This window comes from Cibotium barometz, chromosome 40, assembly GCF_041138505.1.
Source record: "Cibotium barometz isolate CiBa-2024 chromosome 40, ASM4113850v1, whole genome shotgun sequence".
Taxonomy (NCBI): domain Eukaryota; kingdom Viridiplantae; phylum Streptophyta; class Polypodiopsida; order Cyatheales; family Cibotiaceae; genus Cibotium; species Cibotium barometz.
In genome coordinates this window covers 39,179,831-39,205,704 of record NC_141085.1, presented here as the reverse complement: position 1 = coordinate 39,205,704, position 25,874 = coordinate 39,179,831, and the positions used below count along the sequence as shown (strand labels likewise).

The 25,874-nt window shown below is 45.8% G+C and overlaps 1 protein-coding gene and 1 pseudogene across 1 annotated transcript in view; one reads left to right on the top strand and one right to left on the bottom strand.

Annotated features, from left to right (window-relative positions):
• SEX1 (Pyruvate phosphate dikinase, PEP/pyruvate binding domain-containing protein) overlaps positions 1–21,831 on the bottom strand; it is a 40,816-nt gene extending 18,985 nt beyond the window's left edge. Inside the window, exons 1-23 of the mRNA XM_086779574.1 lie at positions 21,720–21,831; positions 21,522–21,620; positions 21,285–21,415; positions 21,099–21,187; positions 20,762–20,896; positions 20,514–20,676; positions 20,171–20,260; positions 19,898–20,083; positions 19,704–19,766; positions 4,747–4,809; positions 4,598–4,657; positions 4,264–4,416; positions 4,087–4,170; positions 3,812–3,988; positions 3,615–3,721; positions 3,299–3,512; positions 3,105–3,208; positions 2,595–2,733; positions 2,381–2,506; positions 1,816–1,926; positions 1,379–1,477; positions 1,028–1,201; positions 833–925 (exon numbers count right to left, since the gene is read on the bottom strand). Of these exons, the coding sequence (XP_086635700.1) occupies positions 833–925; positions 1,028–1,201; positions 1,379–1,477; positions 1,816–1,926; positions 2,381–2,506; positions 2,595–2,733; positions 3,105–3,208; positions 3,299–3,512; positions 3,615–3,721; positions 3,812–3,988; positions 4,087–4,170; positions 4,264–4,416; positions 4,598–4,657; positions 4,747–4,809; positions 19,704–19,766; positions 19,898–20,083; positions 20,171–20,260; positions 20,514–20,676; positions 20,762–20,896; positions 21,099–21,106 (2,349 nt within the window). The 5' untranslated portion in view covers positions 21,107–21,187; positions 21,285–21,415; positions 21,522–21,620; positions 21,720–21,831. The remainder of the gene's footprint in view (positions 1–832; positions 926–1,027; positions 1,202–1,378; positions 1,478–1,815; positions 1,927–2,380; positions 2,507–2,594; positions 2,734–3,104; positions 3,209–3,298; positions 3,513–3,614; positions 3,722–3,811; positions 3,989–4,086; positions 4,171–4,263; positions 4,417–4,597; positions 4,658–4,746; positions 4,810–19,703; positions 19,767–19,897; positions 20,084–20,170; positions 20,261–20,513; positions 20,677–20,761; positions 20,897–21,098; positions 21,188–21,284; positions 21,416–21,521; positions 21,621–21,719) is intronic.
• Positions 21,832–22,600: 769 nt separating this feature from the next.
• LOC147615485 (uncharacterized) lies at positions 22,601–25,849 on the top strand (annotated as a pseudogene).
• The last annotated feature ends 25 nt before the right edge of the window (positions 25,850–25,874 follow it).

Genomic DNA, 25,874 nt, shown 5'->3' with positions numbered 1-25,874 from the left:
CGTGCGAAGAACTGACAAGAAGAAGCGCATAAACACACACACTACACACACACACACAGCCGCACACACACACACACTCGTACAGGCGCACCGTGTACACACACACACACACACACACACACCTCTCACACAACACACACACACACACACGTGCATGGTGGCACACACCGGCACAAAAGACCGGTCACTCACACAGATGGACGGCAGACTGCTCCTAGACGCTCCTCCACTCCACATAAACACATGCACACACACACATAGATGTTCAGGAAGAGAAAATTGCAACACAAGCTCAACCTCCATGATCTGCAGTGAAAAAAGTGTACTTCCAAAGCGCAAAAGCACAACATACACACCACAGTTGCTAGGGGTTTTTTGAAACGCGCTTCATAAACGTTTCAAAAACATTTCTTTCAAATCCCAGATGTTTAAAAAACGTTTCATACAAAGAGGGGGGAGGGGGGGTGTACATGCCCCAAAATTCATATATAAGTCTATAGTATGCAAAAAAATATGTTGCCTTGCCTACAAAACAATATTGAGCATGCATCATTTACACATTAAAACAAGTTTACAAGTTAAAACTAAAGATTCAGGGAGCTCTCTGGATTAAAAACACCCAAATTGTACTGATAACAAGTGGGAGGGAAAGGAACTCATTTCATTCGAAAGAAACGTTTATGAAACATTTCATAAATAAATAATGAATGAAATGCGTTTCTTTGCAACTATGATACACACACACACCAGACACACACTGTTCTCAAGTGCATACAAAAACACAAGTCTCTCTATCAATAATCCAATCACTATTCCCACAAAAAATACCTACCTGAGGTGATTTGAGATCTGTCTTCTTCGAGATAAAACTTAGGGCACGACCTGAGTAGGCACCAACCAGTGTTTCACCTAAACCCTTCACGACCTATGGAGTGCACAACACCACCAGATTAATCAAACGTGCTGAGAGAACCATGAAAATTTCTTTTTCATGATAAGGACAAACATATGCCTCTATGGCTTCTACCTCCGCATAAATCTCTGATGAGTCATCATTGGAAGGATTGGTTGTGTGGATAACAAAAGCATAATCTGCTCTCACAATTTCTTGGATTAAAACAGCCATGCAAAGATCACTATGGTCTATTTTTGCTTTCCGAGTGCTGAAGTAAGCTCTTTCGTTCCATTTGGAAGCCCATACCTGCAAAATTTTACTACAAATCTTAAACAAACAAAAAAAGACGATTATGACTCACTAGTAATCTTATGAAAACTAGTGATAAATAAATAAAATGCAATTTATGGATACTTCACACAAGAAAGTGAATTAAGTATTATACCACAACATGGAGAATTCAAGGTCTGCTGGATGTCTAACCTTCTTGATTGCAGTCCAAGCCTGTTCCCACCTTTGCTGTCCTTCATCACCAGGCCAAGGCATGTTGGACTTTTTCATGACCAACTTCAAATCTTCAACCTGCAGAACATGTCACAATTCGCGTCACATGCCAGACATGTACATGTCTGCATGTGTGTTTGTGTGCGCGAGCATGTGTGTACATACATACACACATGATCACACATATAGAATCTAGATGCATGTATCTATCTATATGTATGTATGTACATACATACAAACATACACAAAGACTAATAGATAGATAGATAGATAGGTGTGTGCGTGCGTGCGTTTATATATACACAGTTACTTTTGATCAAAAGTAGTTTTATCCACACAAAGAGTACACTTCGCGTGTAAACATGGTAACTTTTAATCAAAGTAAATGTTTCCACACAAAAAGTAAACTTTATTACCAAATTTTCAGGTGCTTGAAGTCCCAAGACTGCCTGGCGGATTTCATGAAGTTTACTGAAGTCTCCCTTTTTCAAAGAATCCTCCAAAGTCTTAATTTTGGCCGCAACATCCTATAATTTGTACCAATTATTACATTATATTTCAACTTTCCACCATGAAACCGGAGGCAAAACTAGATATAAAACACTTAAGCTATAACAAGACTCCCCCAACCCCCCCGCCCCCCCCCCCCCCCCCCCCCCCCCCCCCCCCAACTCTCTAGAAAAGACAGCAAGTGCTCGCCCAAGTGGCTATCTACTCCACCACCCAGAAGGGGGCATGAGTTTGAACCCCAATGTGTGTATGTGTGTGTGTGTGTGTCTGATATGCAAGCGTGCCTGGACACCAACACAAACACACACACACACACAACCCTGCTGTATATTTACCCTGAAACTCCTCTGCCACCCAGGGGGGGGGAGAAAAAGTGTGTCGTCTGTGTGTGTGTTGTTGGCGGGGGGGGGGGGGGGGGTGGGGAAGAGAGGAGAGACAGAGACAGAGAGATCCCAAAATGCAAATACTGGCCTTATTCAGCCCTTCTGAAAGCACTTTTTCGAAAACTCCAAATGGAAGTGCAACAGATGTGGGCACTTTAATCCATGAGGGTAGTTTATTTTTCAAGTGAGCAATATTGCGCGACTTGGCTCCAACCTGCAAGACACCCCAGTTTGTGACCATGTTTTTCTCATTAATTCACTATAGTTATATAGTTTTTATTTTTTGTAAAGAAGGCTCATACAATGTCACCATTGAACTCGTCTGCAGCAACGGCATACTTGCCGCTAAATGCTTTTTTCTTTAGGCTAATACCAGGCACGGGCTCCTCAGCAACAGCAGAACTTCCATCACCACTTGAAATATCTAAGTCACTGATCTCACTGAAACAATTTTGAAGAGCAACCATTCAACATCAAATTGCTTCCTTTTGCACACAACTGTAAAGGATGATGTACATCTGCTTTGAATTTATTGTTTTGTAAACATATGTATGTATATATGCATGTGTGTGTGTATGCATGCACGTGTGAGTGTCAGTGCGCACATGTTCCTCTGTACACATCTAAAATATTCACCTAGTCAGACTGACAAAAAAAGATGCCATATCTGGCATAATCAGCCTTCATAAAGACAATCACTAGACTAATGCAAAGCAATACATAAGGGATCCATGATCAGGATAAAGAGAACAATCACTCTCAAGTTTGCTAGGAAAAACATCACGTAACACAACACTCTAGAGGGCTTGAACCTGTAAACAAGGTCAGATGAGGTTGGTTGCAATTTAAGAAGAGAACCCTTCTTTGCCTGTAGGTCACTGAAGATTTGTGTGTCGAAACACGTAGCAAAGCAGACCTAGAAACACAAACCAAAGGTTGATAAAGAACAAAAAAAAGCATAGACCAAATGAAATGTTAGCCTGTCCATGTTGCACTAACTACTTGCCTTTCCGTTTCGTGCTCGTACTGAGACGTGTGACAACACGTCGGGCATATCTGGGGTTAGAACTGCGACTGCCCCATCGGGGATTTCCTCCTCCCCTTTTACTTTGTTGGCCACTAAGATTGTTGGCCTTTCATAAGCTTTGTCTTGAACTTCCCCAAGATCACCCACCACCTCCACATAGCCACGTACTTCTACTGGGCTGATAACTTGCCAGCTGCACGAAAGGTAGATAATAACTATGACTGCAGAGCCAATGATAGCCCTCCCTCTAAAGCTTACAACATGATGGCAATGACCCTAAAAAATGAACACCTACCTGCCCAGATTGGCAGCAGAGCGTAATACGGGATCGATCCGGTTCAAAAGCTGAGAAAGAGATGCGGCAGAGCCGGATCTGATAATCTCCTCTGTGAATATGTCGATCTGTTTATTAAAAGACAAAATGGCATTACAAAAATCACATGCAAAAATCTACATAAGACAATCAGAAGAAAAACACAAACAGGGACGTACTGCCCATTGCTCGACTCCCAGCAGGCTTCCAAGATACTCAGCCGATGGTTGTAAAAGCCTGTGGTACTGCTCAGCTTTGTCGGCTAGTGCTAGCCTGGTACGATCCAGTACTGCTTTGGCCCTGAGTGGCCACTGTGCATGGCCACTTTTGCATGCCTCGTGAACAGAAGACCATTCCTGTAACAGCAATGGTATACACAATCACTCCACTCTGTTATCTACTCCATGGCCAGTTTTTTTTGAGCAGAGAAAACATGCAAGAGTTGAAAAATCACCTTCAGGCAGTACACAAGCTCCTCATTGTTATTAGATGATAGACACCCGTTCTCGAGCACCATAATTATCATGTAAACAATCTCCTGCAACCATAAATTTTTTGACAATTTTATATAACTTGGATAATACCCATGCATTGACATTGTAATTGCCTTTGCCAGGCTCACACTACTCACCCCAGCAGCAGCACTGCTCAATCCTTCTAGCCCCCGCTCAACTGCAGTTCTGACCGTTGAATCAAGTGCCAAATCTAGAAAAATGATATCCCGTAGCCGATCATGCGCTTTGAGGAGGGATGGTCGAAGTTCACGACGAGACTCGACCAGAGCCTAAAAAACAATTATGGTCATCAAAAACTTCACATAAATGATCACACTACACCTCTAAAACCTCACTTGTTATTCATAAGATAAAACCAATGAAGCTTCCTTTACTGAAAAAAAGGGGTGGTGTTGTTCCTCTAAAGAATCTTGACACGTAAAGAGAAGATAGCACTACTTAAAAGTTCACCTCCAAAAGAGGAATAACTTCCTTGTCCTCAACATGATCCAACACGAACTCCAGAAGTGCCTGCAAACAACATAGGCAATCTCTCAAGTATTACGCAACATTCAAGGCTTTTTTAGAAATCCAATCAAATAAACCAAGTTGGGCCTTACTGGGAGATTAGAAGACAATCCTGTAACTGGGTGGATTTGAACCCCTCCCATGAATCCTTCCCCCTGAGCAAGAGACGAAAAGGAACTACTGTAAGGCTCAAGACAACAAGTTAATATCACAAGATTTCAAACCCCCATCCCCCCCAACTGTGATGTCCAGCAGGTTCACACGCAGGGAACAGGACTGCATGCTACTTTTCTGCTGATGTGAAATGATGCTTTTGTGACCTCTGTTATCTCTTATAGATGTTGCTTTTCAAAATTATATTACAAATCTGCTGTTGAAATTTGTCAACTGGAGACTAGGTCTGATTCATTTCCTCTTATTTCTCTGTGTCATGACATACCATGAAAGGCATGTTAGAGGAATGTGTGAACCAGAAGCTTTACAGAAAGGTACATCTTTTAGGATGACATATTTGGATCTTAACAATGACAAATGTTCACAGTATAAGTCAAGGATTCCTTCTCCTTTCCAAAAAAAAAAAAAAGATTCTTCCATGAGTTAGAACATGCACATTTGGAAAATAGACGCAATAGTGCAATGAGTGTCCATAGAAAGAAAGGGGGAGAGGACAAGCTGCGGCTATCCCACTAGCGACCCTTGTGCAACCCCCACCCCCCCAACCCCCTTTTTTTTACAAACTACCCCACAGCCCCCTCCCTTACCTGCCTTTTTTTTTGTGAAAACCATGCTTCTATTAACGATGACTTATGTACAATATAGGAGATGGACTCAAGATAAGTCCATCTTCAAAGAACTTCAGAAGCAGTAGAATTTGGAAAAACACCTCAAACTTGTCTAAAAGCAATGTCCTCCAATTGTAAGCAGTCATGAAGGGATTGTCACAAATTCATCTTAAAGTAAGAATATGCCTCTAGAGGCGTTTGCACAAATTCACAATTGTAAGCAGTCATGGAGGGATTGTCACAAATTCATCTTAAAGTAAGAATATGCCTCTAGAGGCGTTTGCCCAAACATAGCATTGCTTCTCATCTTCCATATAATCCATAAAGCCCAATTTCTAGTCCATAGAAAGAAAACATCAAAATCAGGAGAGTTGCACACAAAAATTCCAAATATCCAAAAATGATTTCCATATAGCCTGCCTAGAAAGCGACCTGAGATATCATCGGACAATCATCGAAGAAAATCCCTCGTCTCCAAACAACACCATAACAAATGTGGTGCAGTTTCAGAACGAGCTCCACATCTGTAGCTGTCCCTCTCTTAGCAAGCATCTCTGCAACAGGGAGGACACCCACTAAAGAACACCAAAGAAACAATCTTTGCTTTAAAGGAAGCTTACTTTTCCATATACCCAGGAGGGGTTTTTTCCACCATCTTTCACTCTTTTGCATACCCCATAGAGTGTTGCCATGTGCATGAATCCAAGGTGGTGGAAGCAAATGATTATACATGCTAGCTGCAGTTATCTGATTCAAATGTAATCCATGAGCATTGTCAATTTGCCCTTTCACTTTCCAGTCATGCAGCCTGTCATTTTGAACCAGTGGAGGCAATGGTTCATATGGCTGCAATAACCTTTTAATCTTCCTCCAAATCGGTATTATATGATGCAAACCCAAGTTATGCTCACAACAGTGGAAAGGATAGCACATTCCCTGTGTATCATCCACAACATCCTATAGCGTGCGTATACCCAAGGATGCCAAAAAGCATACTTTACATGGTTCTTGCACAGCTAGCGGTTCTGCAAACAAAGAAGACCAGTGCAGACTTTCCAGACGCATAGAGTTACCGATTGGCAAAATCACGTCCCACCCATTTGAGGTCTTTTAATGCAGTCTTCCAATCTTGCACCATTCTTGTAGCATATGGACGGCCCTCAAAACGGCCTAACACTGCTTCCCAGTGTGAATTCATCCAAATTCCATAAGCCATAGTTTTCATGCATGTACACATGGCTGCAAGCATGATTGCCCAAGGCTATTCTTGCCGAAATGGAATAACGGTAGCTTTTCGAGCTAAAACATGGTAGTGAATATCAAACCATCATGGATCTTCAACGAACAAACACAATTGTGCCGCAACAGTTTCAAGGCTTTTTTATTTGTCTTGGTCTTCCACAACAATTCCAAAGCTTCATACATGAAAGCATGCGAATCTTTCTTTCTCCAAACAAGCACTAGGAACATAGGCATTGATCACTGATTGATCATTGTACACTACGTAATCTCACATGCAAGGGCTACATGGATAGCTTCAATTAAGCAAGTTTTGCTTTGAGCCTCTGCAGTACCTATTGTGCCGCATTCTAAACCATCATATCCCAGATGCCATACCATTCGATTTGGCTGAACTATTTGACCTGGCCATAGAAGTCCTTGCCAATCCATACAACGTAACGGAATCAACTTTGACTTCTCAAAATTTATATAGAGTCCCACAGCATTACCAAACAACTTTAAGACACTAATGATGTGTGTGAGATGACTCGGATCATTTTAGGCATGAAGAAAGGGTCATCAGCATAGGTATGTGCCATAAAGTGAGTTCCATCCGCTAATTTCTATAGGCCATGAAGCTAAACTATCTGCGTCAATTTGTCAATGCACAAGAGGATGCATAGCAATTGCATATAGTAATGCACTTAGAGGACAACCTTGTCTTACCGATCTTCCCTACGTCCAATGTCTAGAGAGATCCTTACCCAAAATACATCGGGCAATGCTATCCCTATATAACGAATAGATTACATGCTGCATTTTCGTCCCAAATCCCAAAGCAACCATTACATCAGCTCATAGTTGTTTCTTGTTTATTGTATCCCCTCACTGTACTCCACTCACCTCCATAGCGTACCCCCCCCCCCCCCCCCCCCCCTCTCACTATATTCACACCCTATAAGGGTTTCTGTTTACCTTCCAGTTCCAGTTTCATTTTCTAGGTGCCAGTAGTATCATCTTTATTTTTTCATTTTCTGGTTTTTTATCCAGACATTGTATCAGATCCACCATGATGTAACTTTTTGGTCTCATAGGTCATTATGGCCTTTTGAAGACGTTAATATAACATTGCATTTCATTTTCATTTCTCTCTCTCAACTGTGTGGACCCAAGAGGTGGAACACCGACATAGTGGATCTTGTGGACCCTCCATGAGCTACTCTAGACCTACCTCACCCGAGAGGAGTTACCTCGGACCGAGCCTCTGCACTCCATCGTACCCGGCGCCCTCGACCCCCCCATCGGCCACGATCACCTCATCAGCTCCAGATCGAGGACATGCTCCACCGCCATCGAGCTACCTTTCCACGTGACATAGCTAAGGGAGACCTCTCGACCATACTCATCAGCCCCATGCTTGATATTTTGGAGAGTGGTATCCCATCTACTCAGAGCTGATGTTGCTCCCATGTTTTTATGTTCTTAGTATTCCATTATGCGTTTCCATGGACAGTTTTATATAACCCCAGTGAGATAGCTATGTTTATGTTTTCTTTCTGTTCTATTTTCCATTCCATGATGAGATATGCCATGGACATTATTGTATCACTTTGGTCTCATAGGCCCATTGGGTCTTTAGTAGACACTTAATATATCTTTCTTTCTTTCTTCTCTCTCTCTCTCTCTCTCTCTCTCTCTCTCTCTCTCTCTCTCTCTCTCTCTCTCTTCCATGAAGGGGGCAGTAGAGGCCAGATTGACTAGAGGATATGCAGCACTAGGAGGTCTACAGAGGATGTGCTCACAGGTACAGTTTCAGGAGCCACGCACTAAGCTGTGGCCTTTTGACACGCTGGTCACATCGGCTATGCTATATGGAGTACAGATCTGGGGGCCTAGCCTAGATCGTCACAATCGATCAGGACGCACATACGATGGATGGAGATCGATGGAGAGACCACTTGTGTCCATGATATCTAGGATGATTCGGGCTAAGGCCTCAGTACCCCATGAGATTATCAGAGCCGAGATGGGAGCACCACCGATCGTAGTCGAGGCTCTTGCCAAATCAGTGTCCTTCATTCATAGCACCCGGGAGTTTCCCCGACACCGGTATGCACAACTTGCTTTAGAGTCCTCTCATCAGCTAGACATGGAGGGAGACACTTCATGCTGGTATGCGCAGATAGCATCCTGGTTTGAGCTCCACGGGTTCAATTTAGACAGACTTCCACCCTTCCAGTACTCTCTGGAGGCACCCTCTCTCACCTTGACACATTCTGAGATTAGTAGAGTCATCAGACAAGACCTCATTCAGTTGGGCACTAGGAGGACATGGCTAGAGCCCTCACAGGAGTTGGGGACGAAGATGGCTTTCTATAGAGACCATCTTCTACGCACCACTGAGGATGGCTTTATACTTAGACCGAGCTACATGGATACCCATCTGTCTCATGGATTGAGGTGCGCCATTGGACAGATCCGCACCTCTTCACATCAGTTAGAGATAGAGACAGGTAGATTTAGAGGCATACCTATAGGCGACAGGATTTGTCCGATTTGTTGGATAGAGCCAGAGACGGAGGAGCACTACATCTGTCGCTGCACAGCATATAATGAGATTCGGTGGCGCTACCATTGCCTTTTCAGAGAGGGATTTGGACCATTGGCTAGAGTCATGGACTATTGTGATCAGCGATGCTTGGGTTTTTATCTCCTGGAGATCCGCAGGCTCAGAGAGTCCATAATCAGAAGCAAACGCCCGACTGGCAGCGAGTCCACAGTGCACACAGAGACAGATTACTGACTTCTTTAGAGGGCCTACCTGGGAGGACACACAGCCGACAGCCCAACAGTGGGCACCCCGTGGAACTCTAGTTGAGAGAGCTATCCAGTTGGGCAGATCCAGACGCCCGAGGGTTCGCGGATCCTCACATCGGAGGCGGTGCCTACACCGGAGGATTCAGAGCATCATTGCAAGGCATCGGGTTCGTCCAACCAGGCATCTCACTATGGCAGATATCCATGCCATCCGGCAGAGACCCATGCTAGAGCTCCTAGGATGATTACCACTCCAGCCATATATTGTTGTACTCACTGTCACTTTTCTACTCCCCCGTATTCATGTATTCATGTCTCCATGTACTCATGTACCCCATTTTGACTAGTAGCATTAGCTTCCCACTCTCCCTAGTTGCTGCTTCCGGATGCTCCCTACTGATGTATTGTAGGGCTAGATACTTACCTTCAGTTCTTTCTTTTCTTTTCCAGATAGTGTATCAGATCTCACATGGTTGTAACTTTGGTCTCATAGGTCCCTTTGGTCTTTTGAAGACGTTAAGTTACATCATGGTGGATCTGGTACAATGTCTGGATAAAAAACCAGAAAATGAAAAATAAAGATGATACTACTGGCACCTAGAAAATGAAACTCGAACTGGAAGGTAAACAGAAACCCTTATAGGGTGTGAATATAGTGAGGGGGGGGTACGCTATGGAGGTGAGTGGAGTACAGTGAGGGGATACAATATCATGTGAGACGGGGGGGTACACTATGGAGGTGCCTCCATCTCATAATATGTGCCTTTTGAAGACGTTACTATAACATTTCATTTCATATAACATTTCTCTCTCTCTCTCTCTCTCTCTCTCTCTCTCTCTCTCTCTCTCTCACGGCTCCGCATAGAGAGAGCCTTCGGAGCCATCACAGAGCAGGAGTCGAGGAGAGATGAGGAGACTTACTGGCCGCAAAAGGCGGGCCTTCGTAGAGATACACAAGCTAGAGATCTTTCATTTCTTCATGAGTAGAGATAGCCCTGTCTCATGGCGGCACTTCAGAGAGCCCCGGACCCCGACACCTATTGCAGACCCATAGACATGGCACACATATGCAGAGGGCCTATACCACGCCCCACAGCAGCCACCTATACCATAGGAGCCTCGACCTACCACAGCTAGCTTCTTTACCCACTCGATGGTACAGGAAGCTATCCGCCGCCTACAGCATGGACGGGCCGCCGACCATATGGGCCTGCAGGGTGAGCATCTCATATATGCAGTAGATTCTTTAGCTCCTTTTCTTGCACACCTGTTTAACAGGGCACTAGCAGAGGGTTTGCGGAGTGGACGATGCACACCATTGTGCCGATTCACAAAACAGGGGATATGCTCGATCCGAGCAACTACAGGACGGTTATGATTGGCCACGTGCTGGCCAAACTCTATGGTGCAGTGCTGGAGCAAGAGCTTAGCTTATATGCTGAGCGAGCAGGTTTACGCTCATTAGGGCAGGCACAGGCTTCAGGAGAGCTTTCTCTACCACTAAACATGTATTCACTTTAAGATGTATGATTGATCAGGGCAGAGTGAGAAAGAGAAAGCTCTATTGCTCCTTTGTGGATTTCTGCAAGGCATTTGACACAGTACCACGAGAGAGGCTCTTTCAGCACCCGCAGTCTCTTGGCATACCAGCAGATATGACATGGGGCATCTATGCATTATATGAGCAGGTTTTTGGGCGAGTCAGATGTCCAGGAGGTATGTCCGAGACTTTTGCTAGCACCATTGGTGTGAAGCAAGGATGCCCACTTTCCCCCACGCTATTTGGGTTATACATTGATGAGGTGGCTGACTTCATTACACGGGGAGGCGGATATGGAGTTGATTTAGCAGGTACCTTAGTACATATTATGCTCTATGCTGATGATATTGTATTAGTGTCTGAGTCTCCAGGTGGTCTACAGCAACATCTACATGCACTCGATGATTTCTGCACACAGAGGGGTCTTACTGTGAACCTTGGGAAAACCAAGGTTATGGTCTTTCATACATCGAGACAGGGCAGGAGTCAGCTGACATTCACTCTCGCAAGATGCCAGGTGGAGGTGGTGACGTCATACGTGTACCTAGGGGTTACCTTCTCTACAGCAGCCACACGCTTCACCATGGGTTCAGCAGCCAGAGCTAGATTGACACGGGGATATGCAGCATTGGCTATGCTAGAGAGACAGTGCCACCAGGCGCATTTTCAGGAGCCCTGGACGAAGGGGTGGCTATTTGACACATTAGTCACACCGGCATTGATGTATGGAGCAGCGGTATGGGCGCCAGGCCTTGGTGGACACAGATAGAGAGACCACAAGCCCTCATGATGGCACGCATGATACGCAGCAAACCGTCAGTACCTCATGACATTATCCGAGCAGAGTGCACAGTGGGAGGTACCAGAGGATCTGGAGGAGTGGCAATACTTTACAGGGAGGAGCTTCGTGACAAAATACATGTGGTACATAGAGATGCAGTTGCGAGGTACATGTGGGTCCGAATATGCAGAGAGGGGCTCTGCGAGCTATATGTGGCGGTATGCTACTTTCCCCCAGCCCACTCCAGGTTTGCACCATCAGGAGAGTCGCCCTATATACCACTATATGATGATATCATGAGGCTTGCCAGCATGGGAGACATATTACTATTGGGAGACTTTAATGCATGTACAGGCACAGAGCAGACAGAGTTGTATGATACTCAAGAGGCTATGTACCGGGAGATCACGACAGAGGATGTAGGGTTGCAGAGATCAGCACAGAATGAGGGGGAGATTACAGATTATGGCAGGCTAGAGGATTGGCACGTGTACTACATGCATCTGCCTCATATGCGTTTCCCTGCACTATGATCCCTTCCACCCGCCCCCGCAGCACTGCCCCACAAAACAGTTCGTATGATGATGAGTGTCGTGAGACATGAGCACAGCTACAGCGTGAGATTGCCATTGGTCTCGCACGCATAGACAGGCCAGGATGATCTTTTAGCGCCTTGTGCGGAGAAAGAAACGAGCCTATCTGGCTAAGCTAGAGGAGGAGATCTACCAACACTTCCTGGGGAAGGACAGCAAGAGGGCATGGAAGATGTTTCAAAAGAGATAACCTGGTACTCCGATTACTGCACCTGAGGCATGGCATACTTATGCTAGAGAGCTATATGATGCACCACGACAGCCCCCCACCCCCCCTCCACTGGGAGCTAGACCGGCTAGCAGCACCTTTTTACTATGCAAATGGTGCTAGACCGGCTAGCAGCACCTTTTTTACTATGCAGATGGTGCTAGATGCGATAGACAGGTTACAGAATGGAAAGGCACAGGATCATGATGGGCTAGTTGGAGAGCACTTCTCATATGCACGAGACACTTTGGCTCCGCTCATCGTACATGTGTTTAATCGTGCCATTTGTGGGGGTTTCCCGACAAGCTGGACAGAGCATATCATTCTACCACTCTTTAAGAGTGGGGACCCCATGGTACCAGGCAACCACAGGACGATCATGATTGGTCATTACTTGGCCAAATTATATGGCTCTATATTGGAGTCGGAGCTGAGCCGATGGCATCTCATACACTATCTAGGAAAGAAAAGAAAGGACTGAAGGTAAGTATCTAGCCCTACAATACATCAATAGTAGGGAGCATCCGGAAGCAGCAACTAAGGAGAGTGGGAAGCTAATGCTACTAGTCAAAATGGTGTAGGCACCGCCTCCGATGTGAGGATCCGCGAACCCTCGCCCAACTGGATAGCTCTCTCAACTAGAGTTCCACGGGGTGCCCACTGTTGGGCTGTCGGCTGTGTGTCCTCCCGGGTAGTCCCTCTAAAGAAGTCAGTAATCTGTCTCTGTGTGGACTCGCTGCCAGTCGGGCGTCTGCTCCTCATAATGGACTCTCCGAGCCTGCGGATCTCCAGGAGATAAAAACCCAAGCATCGCTGATCACAAACCACATCAGGTTGACTGTATAAATCACCTAAAGTACGGAACTAGAGAAAGAAATGCCAACAAAGGAAGAATCCAAATTTCCTTATCCGAACACAACAAGATAAACTTGTTTGAACTCTAAAGAAAGAGATTTCAACAAGTGAAAATGCCAATGGGATTACCCTCATCAAAACATGCAGGCTATAGATAAAAGAAATTTATTCCAAGGGAGATATCACTGCCTCTTCCGAGAGGGTTTTGGGCCACGAAGGGTCATGGAGTTTGAGGATCAAAGATGCCTGGGATTGTTTCTACTTGAGCTCACGAGATACAGAAATGAAATGAAATGAAATGTTATATTAACGTCTTCAAAAGGCCAAAGTGACCTATGAGACCAAAGTTACAACCATGTATGCTGTGCAGCGACGAGACAGATGTGGTGCTCCTCCGTCTCTGGCTCTATCCAACAAATCTGACATATCCTGTCTCCTGGAGGTATGCCTCTAAATCTGCCTGTCTCTATCTCTAACTGATGTGAAGAGATGCGGATCTGCCCAATGGCGCACCTCAATCCATGAGACAAATGGGTATCCATGTAGCTCGGTCTAAGTATAAAGCAATCCTCAGTGGTGCGGAGAAGATGGTCTCTATAGAAAGTCATCTACAGATCTGTGTGTGTATCCTCTATGCTAAGAGGTCTTGAGGGTTGCCAGATTGGACATGCAGGTTTCTTTTCCTTGACTGGCTTTGTTGTACTTAGTTAAGCTTTTCCATTGAATTTGAATAAAGAAATACCGAAAGGGGCACCAAGCTTTGGGGCCAATAGGTGTCGTCTTGTTATTTGTGTAGGAGGACTCTGGCTCCCCAGTGTCTGTGTTTTACTTTGCTGAATTTACAGTTTTGAGAGAGCATGTTAAATGTTTGCTTACTGCCCTTTGGGATTCTTCTGAAGGCCGGTTTCAAGGTTCCGTTGCCGGGACATATCATCCACTTCTTCAAGAGGGTTTTCTCGTGGTTGTCTCGGGATACACGCTGCTGTAAAAAATCAGCAAGATGTCAAGAAGCTATGAGGATTGGGAAGATGAGGAATAGGACTCCTTTCTTGTAAGAGAAGCTGAACATGAACAGACTGCTAAAGATGCACTTAATGCACATGTAGCGCAGTCAGATGACTCTGGGACAAGCAAGAGTGGATATGCAAAAGAAAGCAACCGATAGTCACGCGCTCTTTGGAGTTTGCATTGGGTGACTAGATGCTTTTGTAGTGAGGTAGCCTCTTGTTGGCAGTTTACCAAATCACTGAAGGATTCATTGTGCGTCATGTGAGTCTACTTGGACCTTTCAAGGATGAGATGTGCTTACGGATGTATCAAATGCAGTCCTTATGGTAGTGGAAGAACGTCATGTGGTTCTTATACCAGGAGCAGATACTGGCACATGAGGAAAGGGAGGCTCAAGGCAAAGTTTCCTGTCGCTAGCCTGTGAATTATACACTTTTCACTAATGGATGCGATATGGATGGAGGAGGGTGACTTTGCAGATTCACCCCAGGATTTGCAGCTTTATCTTGAGGCTTTTTAGTTGGAGCCGACTCTTGTCAAGGCTCATACAAGTTCAGCTAAGCATGGGTCTAGGGCATTACCTGGTGCTCAAGAGGGGGGGGTAGCACCTCCACTCCCTTGGGGTAGACAAGCTCAAATTGATATCTAGAAGTTGCTTGGTGTTTCATTGCGTATTCACTCGGGGTACTGCTAGCTGACAGTATATCTGCTTGTTGGGACTTCTATGATCTTGTGTTCTAGATACATGAGATGGTAAAGTTGGGTATGGTTCACAGTCGACCACACCTTAAACTATAGTTGCAACTATGGATATCTCTCTTGACAGGAATGGTTTGCAGAGATAGTGTTTGCCTTGAGAACTAGAGTATGACTGAGGAAGATTGGGACACTAATCTTTGTCATATGGTTCTGGCTGTTTTTGACCACACGGTTGGTCAAACACTTCAAGACTCCACGGAGGGCGTAAGTCTTGCGAGCAACTATGGAGTTAGATCGAACTATGTTTAAACACGTATACGTACACTTCTTGTGGTAGTATTGCATTTTGGTGCCATTGGATCTTGGTATCAATGAGAATACATGGGAAATACTCCGGATTGTGTTGTATGAGGAATATATGTGGCTATGATACATCAGGTACTTCAGTATGTTCAGGGTGTACCACCAGTTGTGGGTCTTGCGGGATGGCCATATGAGAAGTGGATACAGCATCAAGTTGGATATATGTATAGAGTACCTACTAGATGTATGTTTGGATGCATTGAGTGCTTCATATGGTCATGATGTACCACTAGTCGTGGATCTTGCGGGATGGCCACGAGCGTAAGGCTTGCGAGCAGCCCTTAGACAGTGGGTAAAGCATCTTGAGGAGCATGTTGCTTGTGAAAGTGAAAGCATATGTGTGTCGTATGTGGAATGATACCCGGTTTTGTTTTTGGCTAACTCAGGTTATATGTTTCCACTTGGTTTTAGACTTTTACTACAGGTTTTAAAGAACGTAGCAAGAGGCTTATGTCACTTGGCGGTGACAGTGTGGCCATATTGTGCAGGATGATTTGGTGTCATCGTATGGGCACAATTGAGGGCTAGTGCTTTTGTCATATGAGCAGTCTTTGCTTGTGGGATCCTTTGCCATGCTTTTGAGTGCAATCGGAGAATGCCATCACTCTATGTATTGTCAGCAATTATATGTTTGCACAGATCATGGCTATGGAAGGGCAACAGGTTGGAGCAATGGCTTTATGACAGGGACTGCTTTTGGGCAGTTTGTTACAGCTTGCCAGGGCTCATGTGTTCATGATCATGCATGATTTGGTCATGCACACGAGTTGTGGGCTATTGTATATGCTGATGTTGTGGGAACACAGCTTTGTTTTGGGACTGTTTATGGGTTGTTTTGGTTGGCTACAAGTACAACTGTGTGCCTGGGTTTTTGGCTGCATTTACAAGGTCACATGGATGTGTTTCTTAGCATGGAAGTGATGCAAGCTCGTATGGGTGGATATACATAGGGCACATTGCTTTCTTCCTGCTTGAAAGGAACAAAGGGACCTGCAGTTTTGGGCATACCCATGTATCTCAGTTTTGGCGCAGAATTACAGCCAGACATATTCAATTAGAACTCTCTTGTTTGTGTGCCGTGTTGGTGCTATGTTTGAGACGGTGCTATGGATGATTTCATGTGGGGGACAAGACAAAGGTTTCATGCTAGGTCAGACCAAATGTTGCATGGGAAACAGGTCATCGGATGCACGCTGGAACATGTCTTTGCTTCGCGCGGAAAACATGCTTTTGGTTTTTCTAAGAGATAGGGTCACATGCAAGCAGTGGTTACAGGAATGGACACATGTTTGGTATAGCCTTGCTGCTGCTGATTGGACAAGTGAGGGAATCCATGGTTAAGATGGACAGGACCCTTGGACGGCAGAGATAGATGGTTCAGATGTGTCTATTGTATCATATGTTGTGCTGTCACATGAGTTCTCTTTTGGAAACAGATTAGAGTCCTTTTTGCTAGAAATAGAAGCACTGGATGTCTCACGATGTATGTTGTCCATAGGGTGACAAACTATGGGTAGTTGAGGTACCTTGATCGTGGGAGAAAGCTTCTGTTTGCAGGACTCAATGCATGAGAGTCTTTTGACTATGGGTAATCCGTTGTTCACTTGCAATGCAATTGAGGACGCTTGCCATTTTTCAAGAGGGGGGTATGTCATGGCCTTGTGAAATTGTTGGTACAGCATATGTGTGGGCATGGTGGTCTGTGAGTAAGATGAACATTTAATTGTTCATACTTGGGTGCCCGGACAAAAAGTTAACTTGTGGACATCCCCAAGTGTGAAGGGGGACCAAAGGATTAAAGCTTATAACCTTAAGTGGCCCCTAGGAATAAGTGGCCCCTAGGCATAAGTTATAAACTTGGGTGGCCCCCTAGGATTTTTATGGGGAGAGGGGACTACTCTACTTTTACAGTACACGCCTCCCTCTCTATCTCTCTCTTGCTTTTTCTGAAGGGAGGGCGCATACAGCCTAGGTGATTGCAAGCGTGGAGAGAAGGTGGCTGCAGCAGAAAGCACACAGTGGGCTGCAAACGCTTGGAGTTGGCAGTTGCGCAGGTGCTCACCAAACCAGGTTGCAGGTGGACAGAACTGCAGGTGGCTGTAGGACAGCAGCTGTACAGAGCTGGGCGTGGGTTTTTGCAGGCGGCGGCTGCAGGACAGTTGGTACACAGAGGGTTGAGCGAGGGAAGACTACTGGCTGGCTGTTACAGAGCAGTAAGTACAGCCTGAAAATCTCTCTCTCTCTCTCTCTCTCTCTCTCTCTCTCTCCTCCTCGTGTGAGCTCACGAGGGCAAAGGCAGGTGGCTGTAATTCAGGACAGCAGACACTATTCCTTCAGGGCTGGTGTATCTGATGAGGACTGGATTGAGGGACAGCAGTGTACCGGCTGAATATCTCTCTCTCTCTCCACTCGCTTACAACTGTTTCAGAGTTGTTTCATCTGGCCCTTTGTGAGAGGAGGGGTTTGGCGGTTTGAAGGGTGGAAACAGAGAAAGATTGTGGATTTGTTCTTTGGCTGAGTTTGAGGCTACGATCATGGAACAACTAGATGCGTGCTCAAGGCTTCCCTGTTGCATTGTCTTGGTTGATTAGAGGAGACAGCAGTGTGTTGCTTTTGTGGGACACAGATCTGTGTGTGTATCCTTTACGCTAAGAGGTCTTGAGGGTTGCCAGATTGGACATGCAGGTTTCTTTTCCTTGACTGGCATTGTTGTACTCAGTTAAGCTTTTCCATTGAATTTGAATAACGAAATACTGAAAGGGGCGCCAAGCTTTGGGGCCAACAGGTGTCGTCTTGTTATTTGTGTAGGAGCACTCTGGCTCCCCAGTGTCTGTGTTTTACTTTGCTGAATTTACAGTTTTGAGAGAGCGTGTTAAATATTTGCTTACTGCCCTTTGGGATTCTTCTAAAGGCCGGTTTCACACAACCCTTTAAGGGGGCTGTTCACACACAAACACAAGCGGATACACAAGTTTGGGATGGAAGCCCTTAACCTAGCATGCGAAGACCTGCTGTAAGGCTGTGAGGACAGACTACAAAATCTGCTGGAAACTACTGTGGGATTCTAAAGAGTGCTGCAATAGACATATCGATATACGGAACTAGAGGCAGAAATATCAACCAACCAACCAAACATGGTTATCAAAAATGACCTTTGCCGGCTCTACAGAATGACCTTATTCTCACACTGACCAAGGAGAGTATAGATAACATGGGGTTCAATTATCGCATGCATTTGAGGATTTCTATAAGGCATTGCCATGTTTAATTACTTGGGTTGCATGCAGAAACAGGCTGAGAGGGGGATCTCACAAAAGAGTGCAGGTATGCATGGTAACACACAGAAGGTTGAGACAGCACGCTATGATTCATTATTAAATACAACAACATTTTCAGGGTACACTATGATTCATAACACACAGGAGATTGAGACAGAGGAGCACGCTATGATTCATTATCAAATACTACAACATTTTGAGGGTGCTCTAATTGGCCAACCACTGCCAAATGCGAGAGACAAATGACACCAGCCCATGAGGCTGCGTAATCAGAGCTTGGATTGAGACCCACCTACAGACTTGTCTTAAGGCATCTTAAAGACACACACAATCCCAGATTCTGAAGCCACATCCATATCCCAGAGAACATTATGGAGAGCCTAAAAGAGGCACCGGATATGAAGAAATAGATCCTGGATATAATCCATGGCACAAGGTAGGTTCACCATCTATTCCAGAAGATGAGATTCTGTGCCGTATTTGTAAACCGGTGTTGGATGGAAAAACTTGCCCCATTCTTTACAGCGGTGACTGTTTCCTTTGACTGTGTGTGCAGCTCCCTTTTCTTTTTTCACCGCCACTTTTACAAGCAAGAATCTTCAAGGCCTCTGTATTTACACTCCTGCACTGTTTTTTTTCTGATTCCCTTTGTTTCTCTAAAACCTTGGTTTGAAGCACTTGAGATGAACAAACAAATGTTACACCGACTACCCATACTTGATAACGAACCACTTTTACCAGCAAGGATCTTCAAGGCCTCTTGTGTTTACCCTCCTCCAATGTTTCTTTTTGAATTCCCTTTGTTTCTCTAAAACCTTGATTATAAAGCACTTGAGAATGAACAAAGAAATGTTACACCATCTACCCATGCTTGATAATGAAGAACTATAGGACAAAGACAAACCTCAGAAGAATAACCCATGCAAGTAGAAATCGCAGATTCAAGATCTGCTCCTGAATGAACTGCCTGGAAAAAGAGGGGAAAAAAACATTAGGTGATCGTGCAAATAAATCCCAACGATAAGAGGAAAAAGAACATTAGATGATCATGTGAATAATGATATGAGAATCTTTCTGTGTAAATCAATCAAAAAAAACCTTGAGTGTCTTCAGATAGGCTGTCAAATCGCGAATAAGACCCTCTTTCTGGTCCGGTCTAAAGCGAGGCTCTGATACTATGGGTCTATCATAGCTTGCAAGTCGGTCCTTTGTAACACCATTAGCTTTCAAAGTTTTCCAATAAGCATTGATATCTAAATCACTTTTGATGTAATCAAGTAGCGCCTGCAAGGCAAAATCATGATATTAACAAGTCCAAAACAAGAAAACAGCAATGTTAAGCTTTTGGACATCATTGACTCAAATAAAAACCTGGCAAATCACAACATCATCCGGACTTGTATTGTTATGAAGCTTTTGGTGCCACTCTTCCATCATACCTCCCTTGCAGTCATTCTTCCGCTGAGGTCATAAAAGATTGGAGTCGAGTTAATAATTTCCTAGTGACAAGATGCTTGAGCATGTTTTGTGCATCTAATAAGGCTGGTTACAGAAATTGCCCGCCTGTAGGACGGGTGGAGCGCTAGGCTGGCGAGATTGCTGGCAGGCAGCCTGGATGGCCCACCACTGTCGGCCTGGAAAAACATCTCTGTAACCAGCCTACGTTCAAACAGTTTGTCATGCATTACAATGAGGACTTAAATAAAAGAGTCACCTGTACAACTAGTATCTCATCCCTGATACGCTGCCCTACATCACCTTGACCGCCTCGACCGACTGTAGACATAATAATCCTGACAATCTCTCTGTCTCCAGGTTGGTCTCTAAAAATCTCTTGAAGCAAACCTGTGAGCCGGTCCTGGGCAGCACTGATCTCTCTGCAGCAGGATAAATAGAATAGAATTCACAGCCACAATTAAACCTTAAAATGGTTCAAATTAATTAAAATGTTATTACACTCACCGTGGCTTAACATTATAATTTTTGTTCCAAGTTAGCTGTCTGGTGGCCATGAACCTCATCCAGACAAGGATTGCTACCAAGGGTAGCTGACCTCCACCTTTAGCTTTCATGGTCAGATCCGTGGCTATGTTGAATCTGCATAATACATTGAAAATTTAGTTGGCTAATCCTAGAAGAACTTAACAAAGCGAGAATAAGGCCCTTAGAACAACAGCCCATGAAACCCCGACAGACAAGCTAGATTGCCCAAACATGAGCAGCCACCCCATTGTCAGATTCTCCGACACAGAGGGATGGGGCTAATGTACAAGGGGCCTAAAATCCTTGAGTCACAAACCTGTGCATCAAAGACCTTTCAGCATCACTTTCACGGTCTGCAATCTGCTCTAGCAGCCATTTGGCAGTTCCTTCACCACCTCCAAGGTCCTGTTTAAGAATATCTTTTAGCTGACCATAAAACAGTACTTTGCAATAAGAAGCGTAATTAGTGACGCTCCATCTTTCTAAGGTGCTGCTCCAGTACCTTTTTCGGCTTCTTGTCTGCCTCTAAGGAGATGTAGAAATCAGAACCATTGTTTTTATCCAAGAATCACCCGACCGAAAAACGAATGGGATGCCAATGATACCAGAGTCACTGATTTTAATCTCCAAAGCCTGATACCACCAACGCAAACAAGCTGTGTGTGTTGATCAAAGCTAGAAAACCTCAAGAAAGCACAAAATCGCATGCATGAAACTCAGAACGTTCGAGAATTGATACCTGAAAAGATGAATCACCAGCCATGCCATCTTTGAACACAGTCTCACAAGAGCCTTCAAGTGGTGTGGAGTTGGGAGGAATGATACCTTCTGGAGGGGCCTGTTAAAAAAAAAAATATAGATAAGCAGCGCCTATTTTGAGGCCTCATATCTTTTCTCTGAGCTAACATCTTCAAATTCTGCCTATCAAAAGTATCACCTGCCACTCTCCCTTTGAGCTTTTTGACACTGCCCAATGAAGAACAAGTGACTCTTTTACATCTGATGCAAACCAGACATGACGGTGTTCTCCTAGACTGACAGCCCAAACCTGATATATCACGAGGTAGCAAACAAATCATCTCTCTCTCTCTCTCTCTCTCTCTCTCTCTCTCTCTCTCTCGCTGCCTGCCTGCGCCCCCCTTCGCTCTCTCTCGCGCTGCCTGCCTGCACCCCCCCCCTCCTCGCTGCCTGCCTGTGCCCCCCTTCGCTCTCTCTCGCGCTGCCTGCCCTTCACCCCCCCCTCCTGCTGCCTACCTGCGCCCTCCCCCCCCCCCCCCCCCCCCCCCCCCCCCCCCACGTTGCCTGCCCTTCGCTCTCTCTCTGCCCTCCCCCCGTCTCTCTCTCCTGCGCATCTCTCCCTCCCCTAGATCCCACCTGTGCGCCCTCTTTGCCCGCTTGCACCCCGCCCTGTGTCCCCTCCATCTCTCTCTCTCTCCTGAAGGTCAGCACCATGTTGAGACCAACCCTGGTCTGCTGAAGTAACAGTCACAGCCCACAAGGATTAACGACAAAAGAAACGTCATGGAGGCACGTATGGAAAAGCTCGAAAAGATGCTGAAGGATTGAAGAAAACCACGGACAGCAACCTCAACACTGTCCAGAAGAACCTCCTCAATCGCATTGCTAAGCTAGAGACCGAGGCAGAAACATGGAAGAAAGAAAAGGAAACAATGCAGGAGGAGATTGCCCAGCTTAAAGGCGAAGTAGCTTCACTGCGTGAACGCCCAGAAGAAGGGGAAATACTCGAGGCAGACAAAGAAGCCATGAAGGAGGAGCTCACCCAGACAATTACCAAAACCCTGGAGGGCAAGATGGAAGCAGTAAGAGAAGGATGGGTGGAAGTGGTCAAGAAAAACATTAAGAAAGAAGTACAAGAGGACACGCACATGGTCCAATCCACACTAGATGAAGAGAAGATGAGGAGAATCCGTCGCCTGAACATACGCGTGACATGTATTCTAGAGACAGAGGGGTGCACCCCTGAGGTGGACGGCCCAAAGCCCTAATGCTACAGTTCGCAGATGAAGTGAGCAGGCAAACCTTCATGAGACAGAGAGTTATTCTGAGAAACCTACCAGGGGACCCCATCTACTTTGATGATGACCTAACTTGGATGCAGAGACAACATAGGAAATCATGCATGCCACAAATTAAAGCAGCACGTGCTGAAGGGAAAAAGGCACATTACAGAGACGGCCATGTATACATAGAGGGCAAGATGGTGGCATAGCGCCATATGGCCTATGGGACACAGGAAATTATCAAGAAGCACAAGGAGATATATGCAGCAGTTTGGAACTGCAATGGGGCTCTATGGACACATCCAGGCAGACTAGAGGAGGTTATGGAGAACCAGGACATCATGTTTTCTGACAGAGACACATGAAAGCCCAGAGAGAGGCTTACCACGGGTAGCAGGGTACCAGTGGGAATCAGTGTATAGACAAGGGATGCGACAGGGCACTTCCAGAGGCTCAGGTGGGATCGCTATACTATTCAGACGAGCACTACACCAACGTATCAGGGTGGTGTCGAGAGACCCAAAGGCGCGCTACATGTGGATTAGGATTAGCCTACAGCTCTCAGAGGTGAGAACAGTTTACTTGGCAATATGCTACTTCCCGCCGAAGGGGTCGAGATTCAACACAGGTCACATGGAGGACCAGATTGGAGGAGGAGAGGAGAGAGGGGCCCTTCCTAGTGAGTCTCCATACGCCACTCTATCCGCAGATATCCTACACTATTCGACCATGGGGGAGGTTCTCCTGATGGGGGACTTCAATGCACGCACACAGAATCGACAGTGTGAATCATTCGACTTCACAGATCCCCTCATCCTACAGGCACTAGACGATGTAGATGCAGGGACCACAAGGATGTTAGAGGACAGTGGGCCAGACAGTACAGGTTATGGGCAACACCTTCTGGACCTGGGAGCTAGACACCATCTCGTTATTTATAACGGGATGTCACAATGGCCAGAATCGGGAAGACTCACATGTTTCCCATCATCAGGAGGCAGCAGCACTGTGGACTACATATTGGGCTCGTGGGAGAGCACAGACCTGATAGACTCTTTCACTATCCCTACATGCCCCATTGGTGCGGACCATACTTATTTGGCTTTTTCTCTTAGGAGCTCTCTTGATCTGCCACCCCCGACCACTCAGGCATCTCGTACCATCTTCCACTTTACCCAGGAGCTTGCAGACGTTTATGATTCAAAAGTACATGATGGCCTCTTTGGTATGGACCCTACAGCACCCATTGATGTACTGACAGCCCAGCTTTCACACATACTGCACACAGCAGCTAGCCACAGCTTTCCACACCATCTCCAGACATGGAAGCCACCTAGATCCGGGGACATGCCCCATAATAGATGGTATGATAAAGAGTGCAGAGAGCTTCATCGACATCTCTGAGCCCAGATAGCGAAAGGGGAAATAACACAGCAGCAGGCCAGTAGACAGATGCGGTCTCTTACACGCCATAAGCGACGCACATATGAGGAGGCTCAATACTGGGACATCTACCACATGCTCGTGAGCAAAGATGCAGCCACTGCTTGGCGACGACTCAGAGAGCCACGCCCCCCCACCCCGATTACTGATCCTCAACGCTGGCAGAGTTATGCAGAAGGGCTTTATGATGTTCCGCACCAGCCACTCATCCCTCGCCCCACCGAGACTCCACCGACCTCATCGGTTTTCTTTACTACCGATATGGTATCTCGAGCTATACATAGATTCCAACATGGGAGAGCTGAGGATCACACCGGCTTACAGGGTGAGCATTTCATTTATGCAGCTGACACACTCTCTCCTTTTATTGCTTACCTCTTTAACAGGGCTCTGGTAGAAGGTTTCCCGGCTGAGTGGACAATGCACACTATTGTACCGATCCACAAAGCTGGGGACATGTTGGACCCCGGTGATTACAGGACCATCATGATTGGTCATACCTTGGCCAAACTCTATGGGGCTATCCTGGAGGCAAAATTGAGCACACACACTGAGAGGAAGGGGCTTCGTGCCCCTGGTCAGGCAGGTTTTCGGCGAGCCTTCTCTACTATTGATCACATTTTCACCCTGATTGACCAAACTCGGGCACAGAGACAGAGACTCTATTGCTGTTTTGTGGACTTCCGCAAAGCCTTCGACACAGTCCCGAGAGAGCGCCTCTTCCACCGCTTACAGACACTGGGCATACCCCCCGACATGATGTGGGGGATTTACAGATTATATGAGCAAGTGTTTGGACGAGTTAGATGCCCAGGGGGACTATTAGATATGATTGCCAGCACCATTGGTGTGAAGCAGGGCTGCCCTCTCTCCCCGACACTCTTTGGCTTATACATCGACGGGGTAGCAAACTACATCATACACGGAGGAGGCTCTGGGATTGACATCTCAGGTAAGACTGTACACATTCTATTATATGCTGATGATATCACTCTTGTGTCGGATACTCGGACAGGGCTACAAAGGCATCTACAGGCCTTGGATACTTTCTGTGCGGAGCGAGGACTCAGAGTGAACCTTGGGAAAACCAAGGTTATGGTCTTTCATACATCAGCAGCAGTTAGATGCCAGACTATCCTTACACTAGCCCGGGGACAGGTAGAGGTGGTGGGCTCATATGTATACCTTGGGGTCACATTTACTAGCTCATCAGGGAGATTCTCTATGGCACAGGCAGCCAGAGACAGAGTGACACGAGGGTATGCAGCACTAGCAATTTTGGAACGCCAGTGTCACACCAGGCACACTTCCAGGAGCCCCGTACGAAGGGGTGGCTATTTGATACACTAGTTACTCCAGCATTGATGTATGCAGCAGCAGTATGGGCACCAGGTTTGGCTACATCCTCATGGACACAGATAGAGCGCCCTCAGATTTTGATGCTCTCACGGATGATCTGCACCAAACCTTCAGTACCACATGATATCCTTCGAGCGGAGTTTGCTGTACCACCTATGTTAGTAGAGGCCATGTTCCAGACTATATCTTTTACACACAGGATGCAGGAGCTCCCACTAAATCGGGTATCTCGGGCTACTTTTGAGGCATCCAAACAGCTTGCTGAGGGA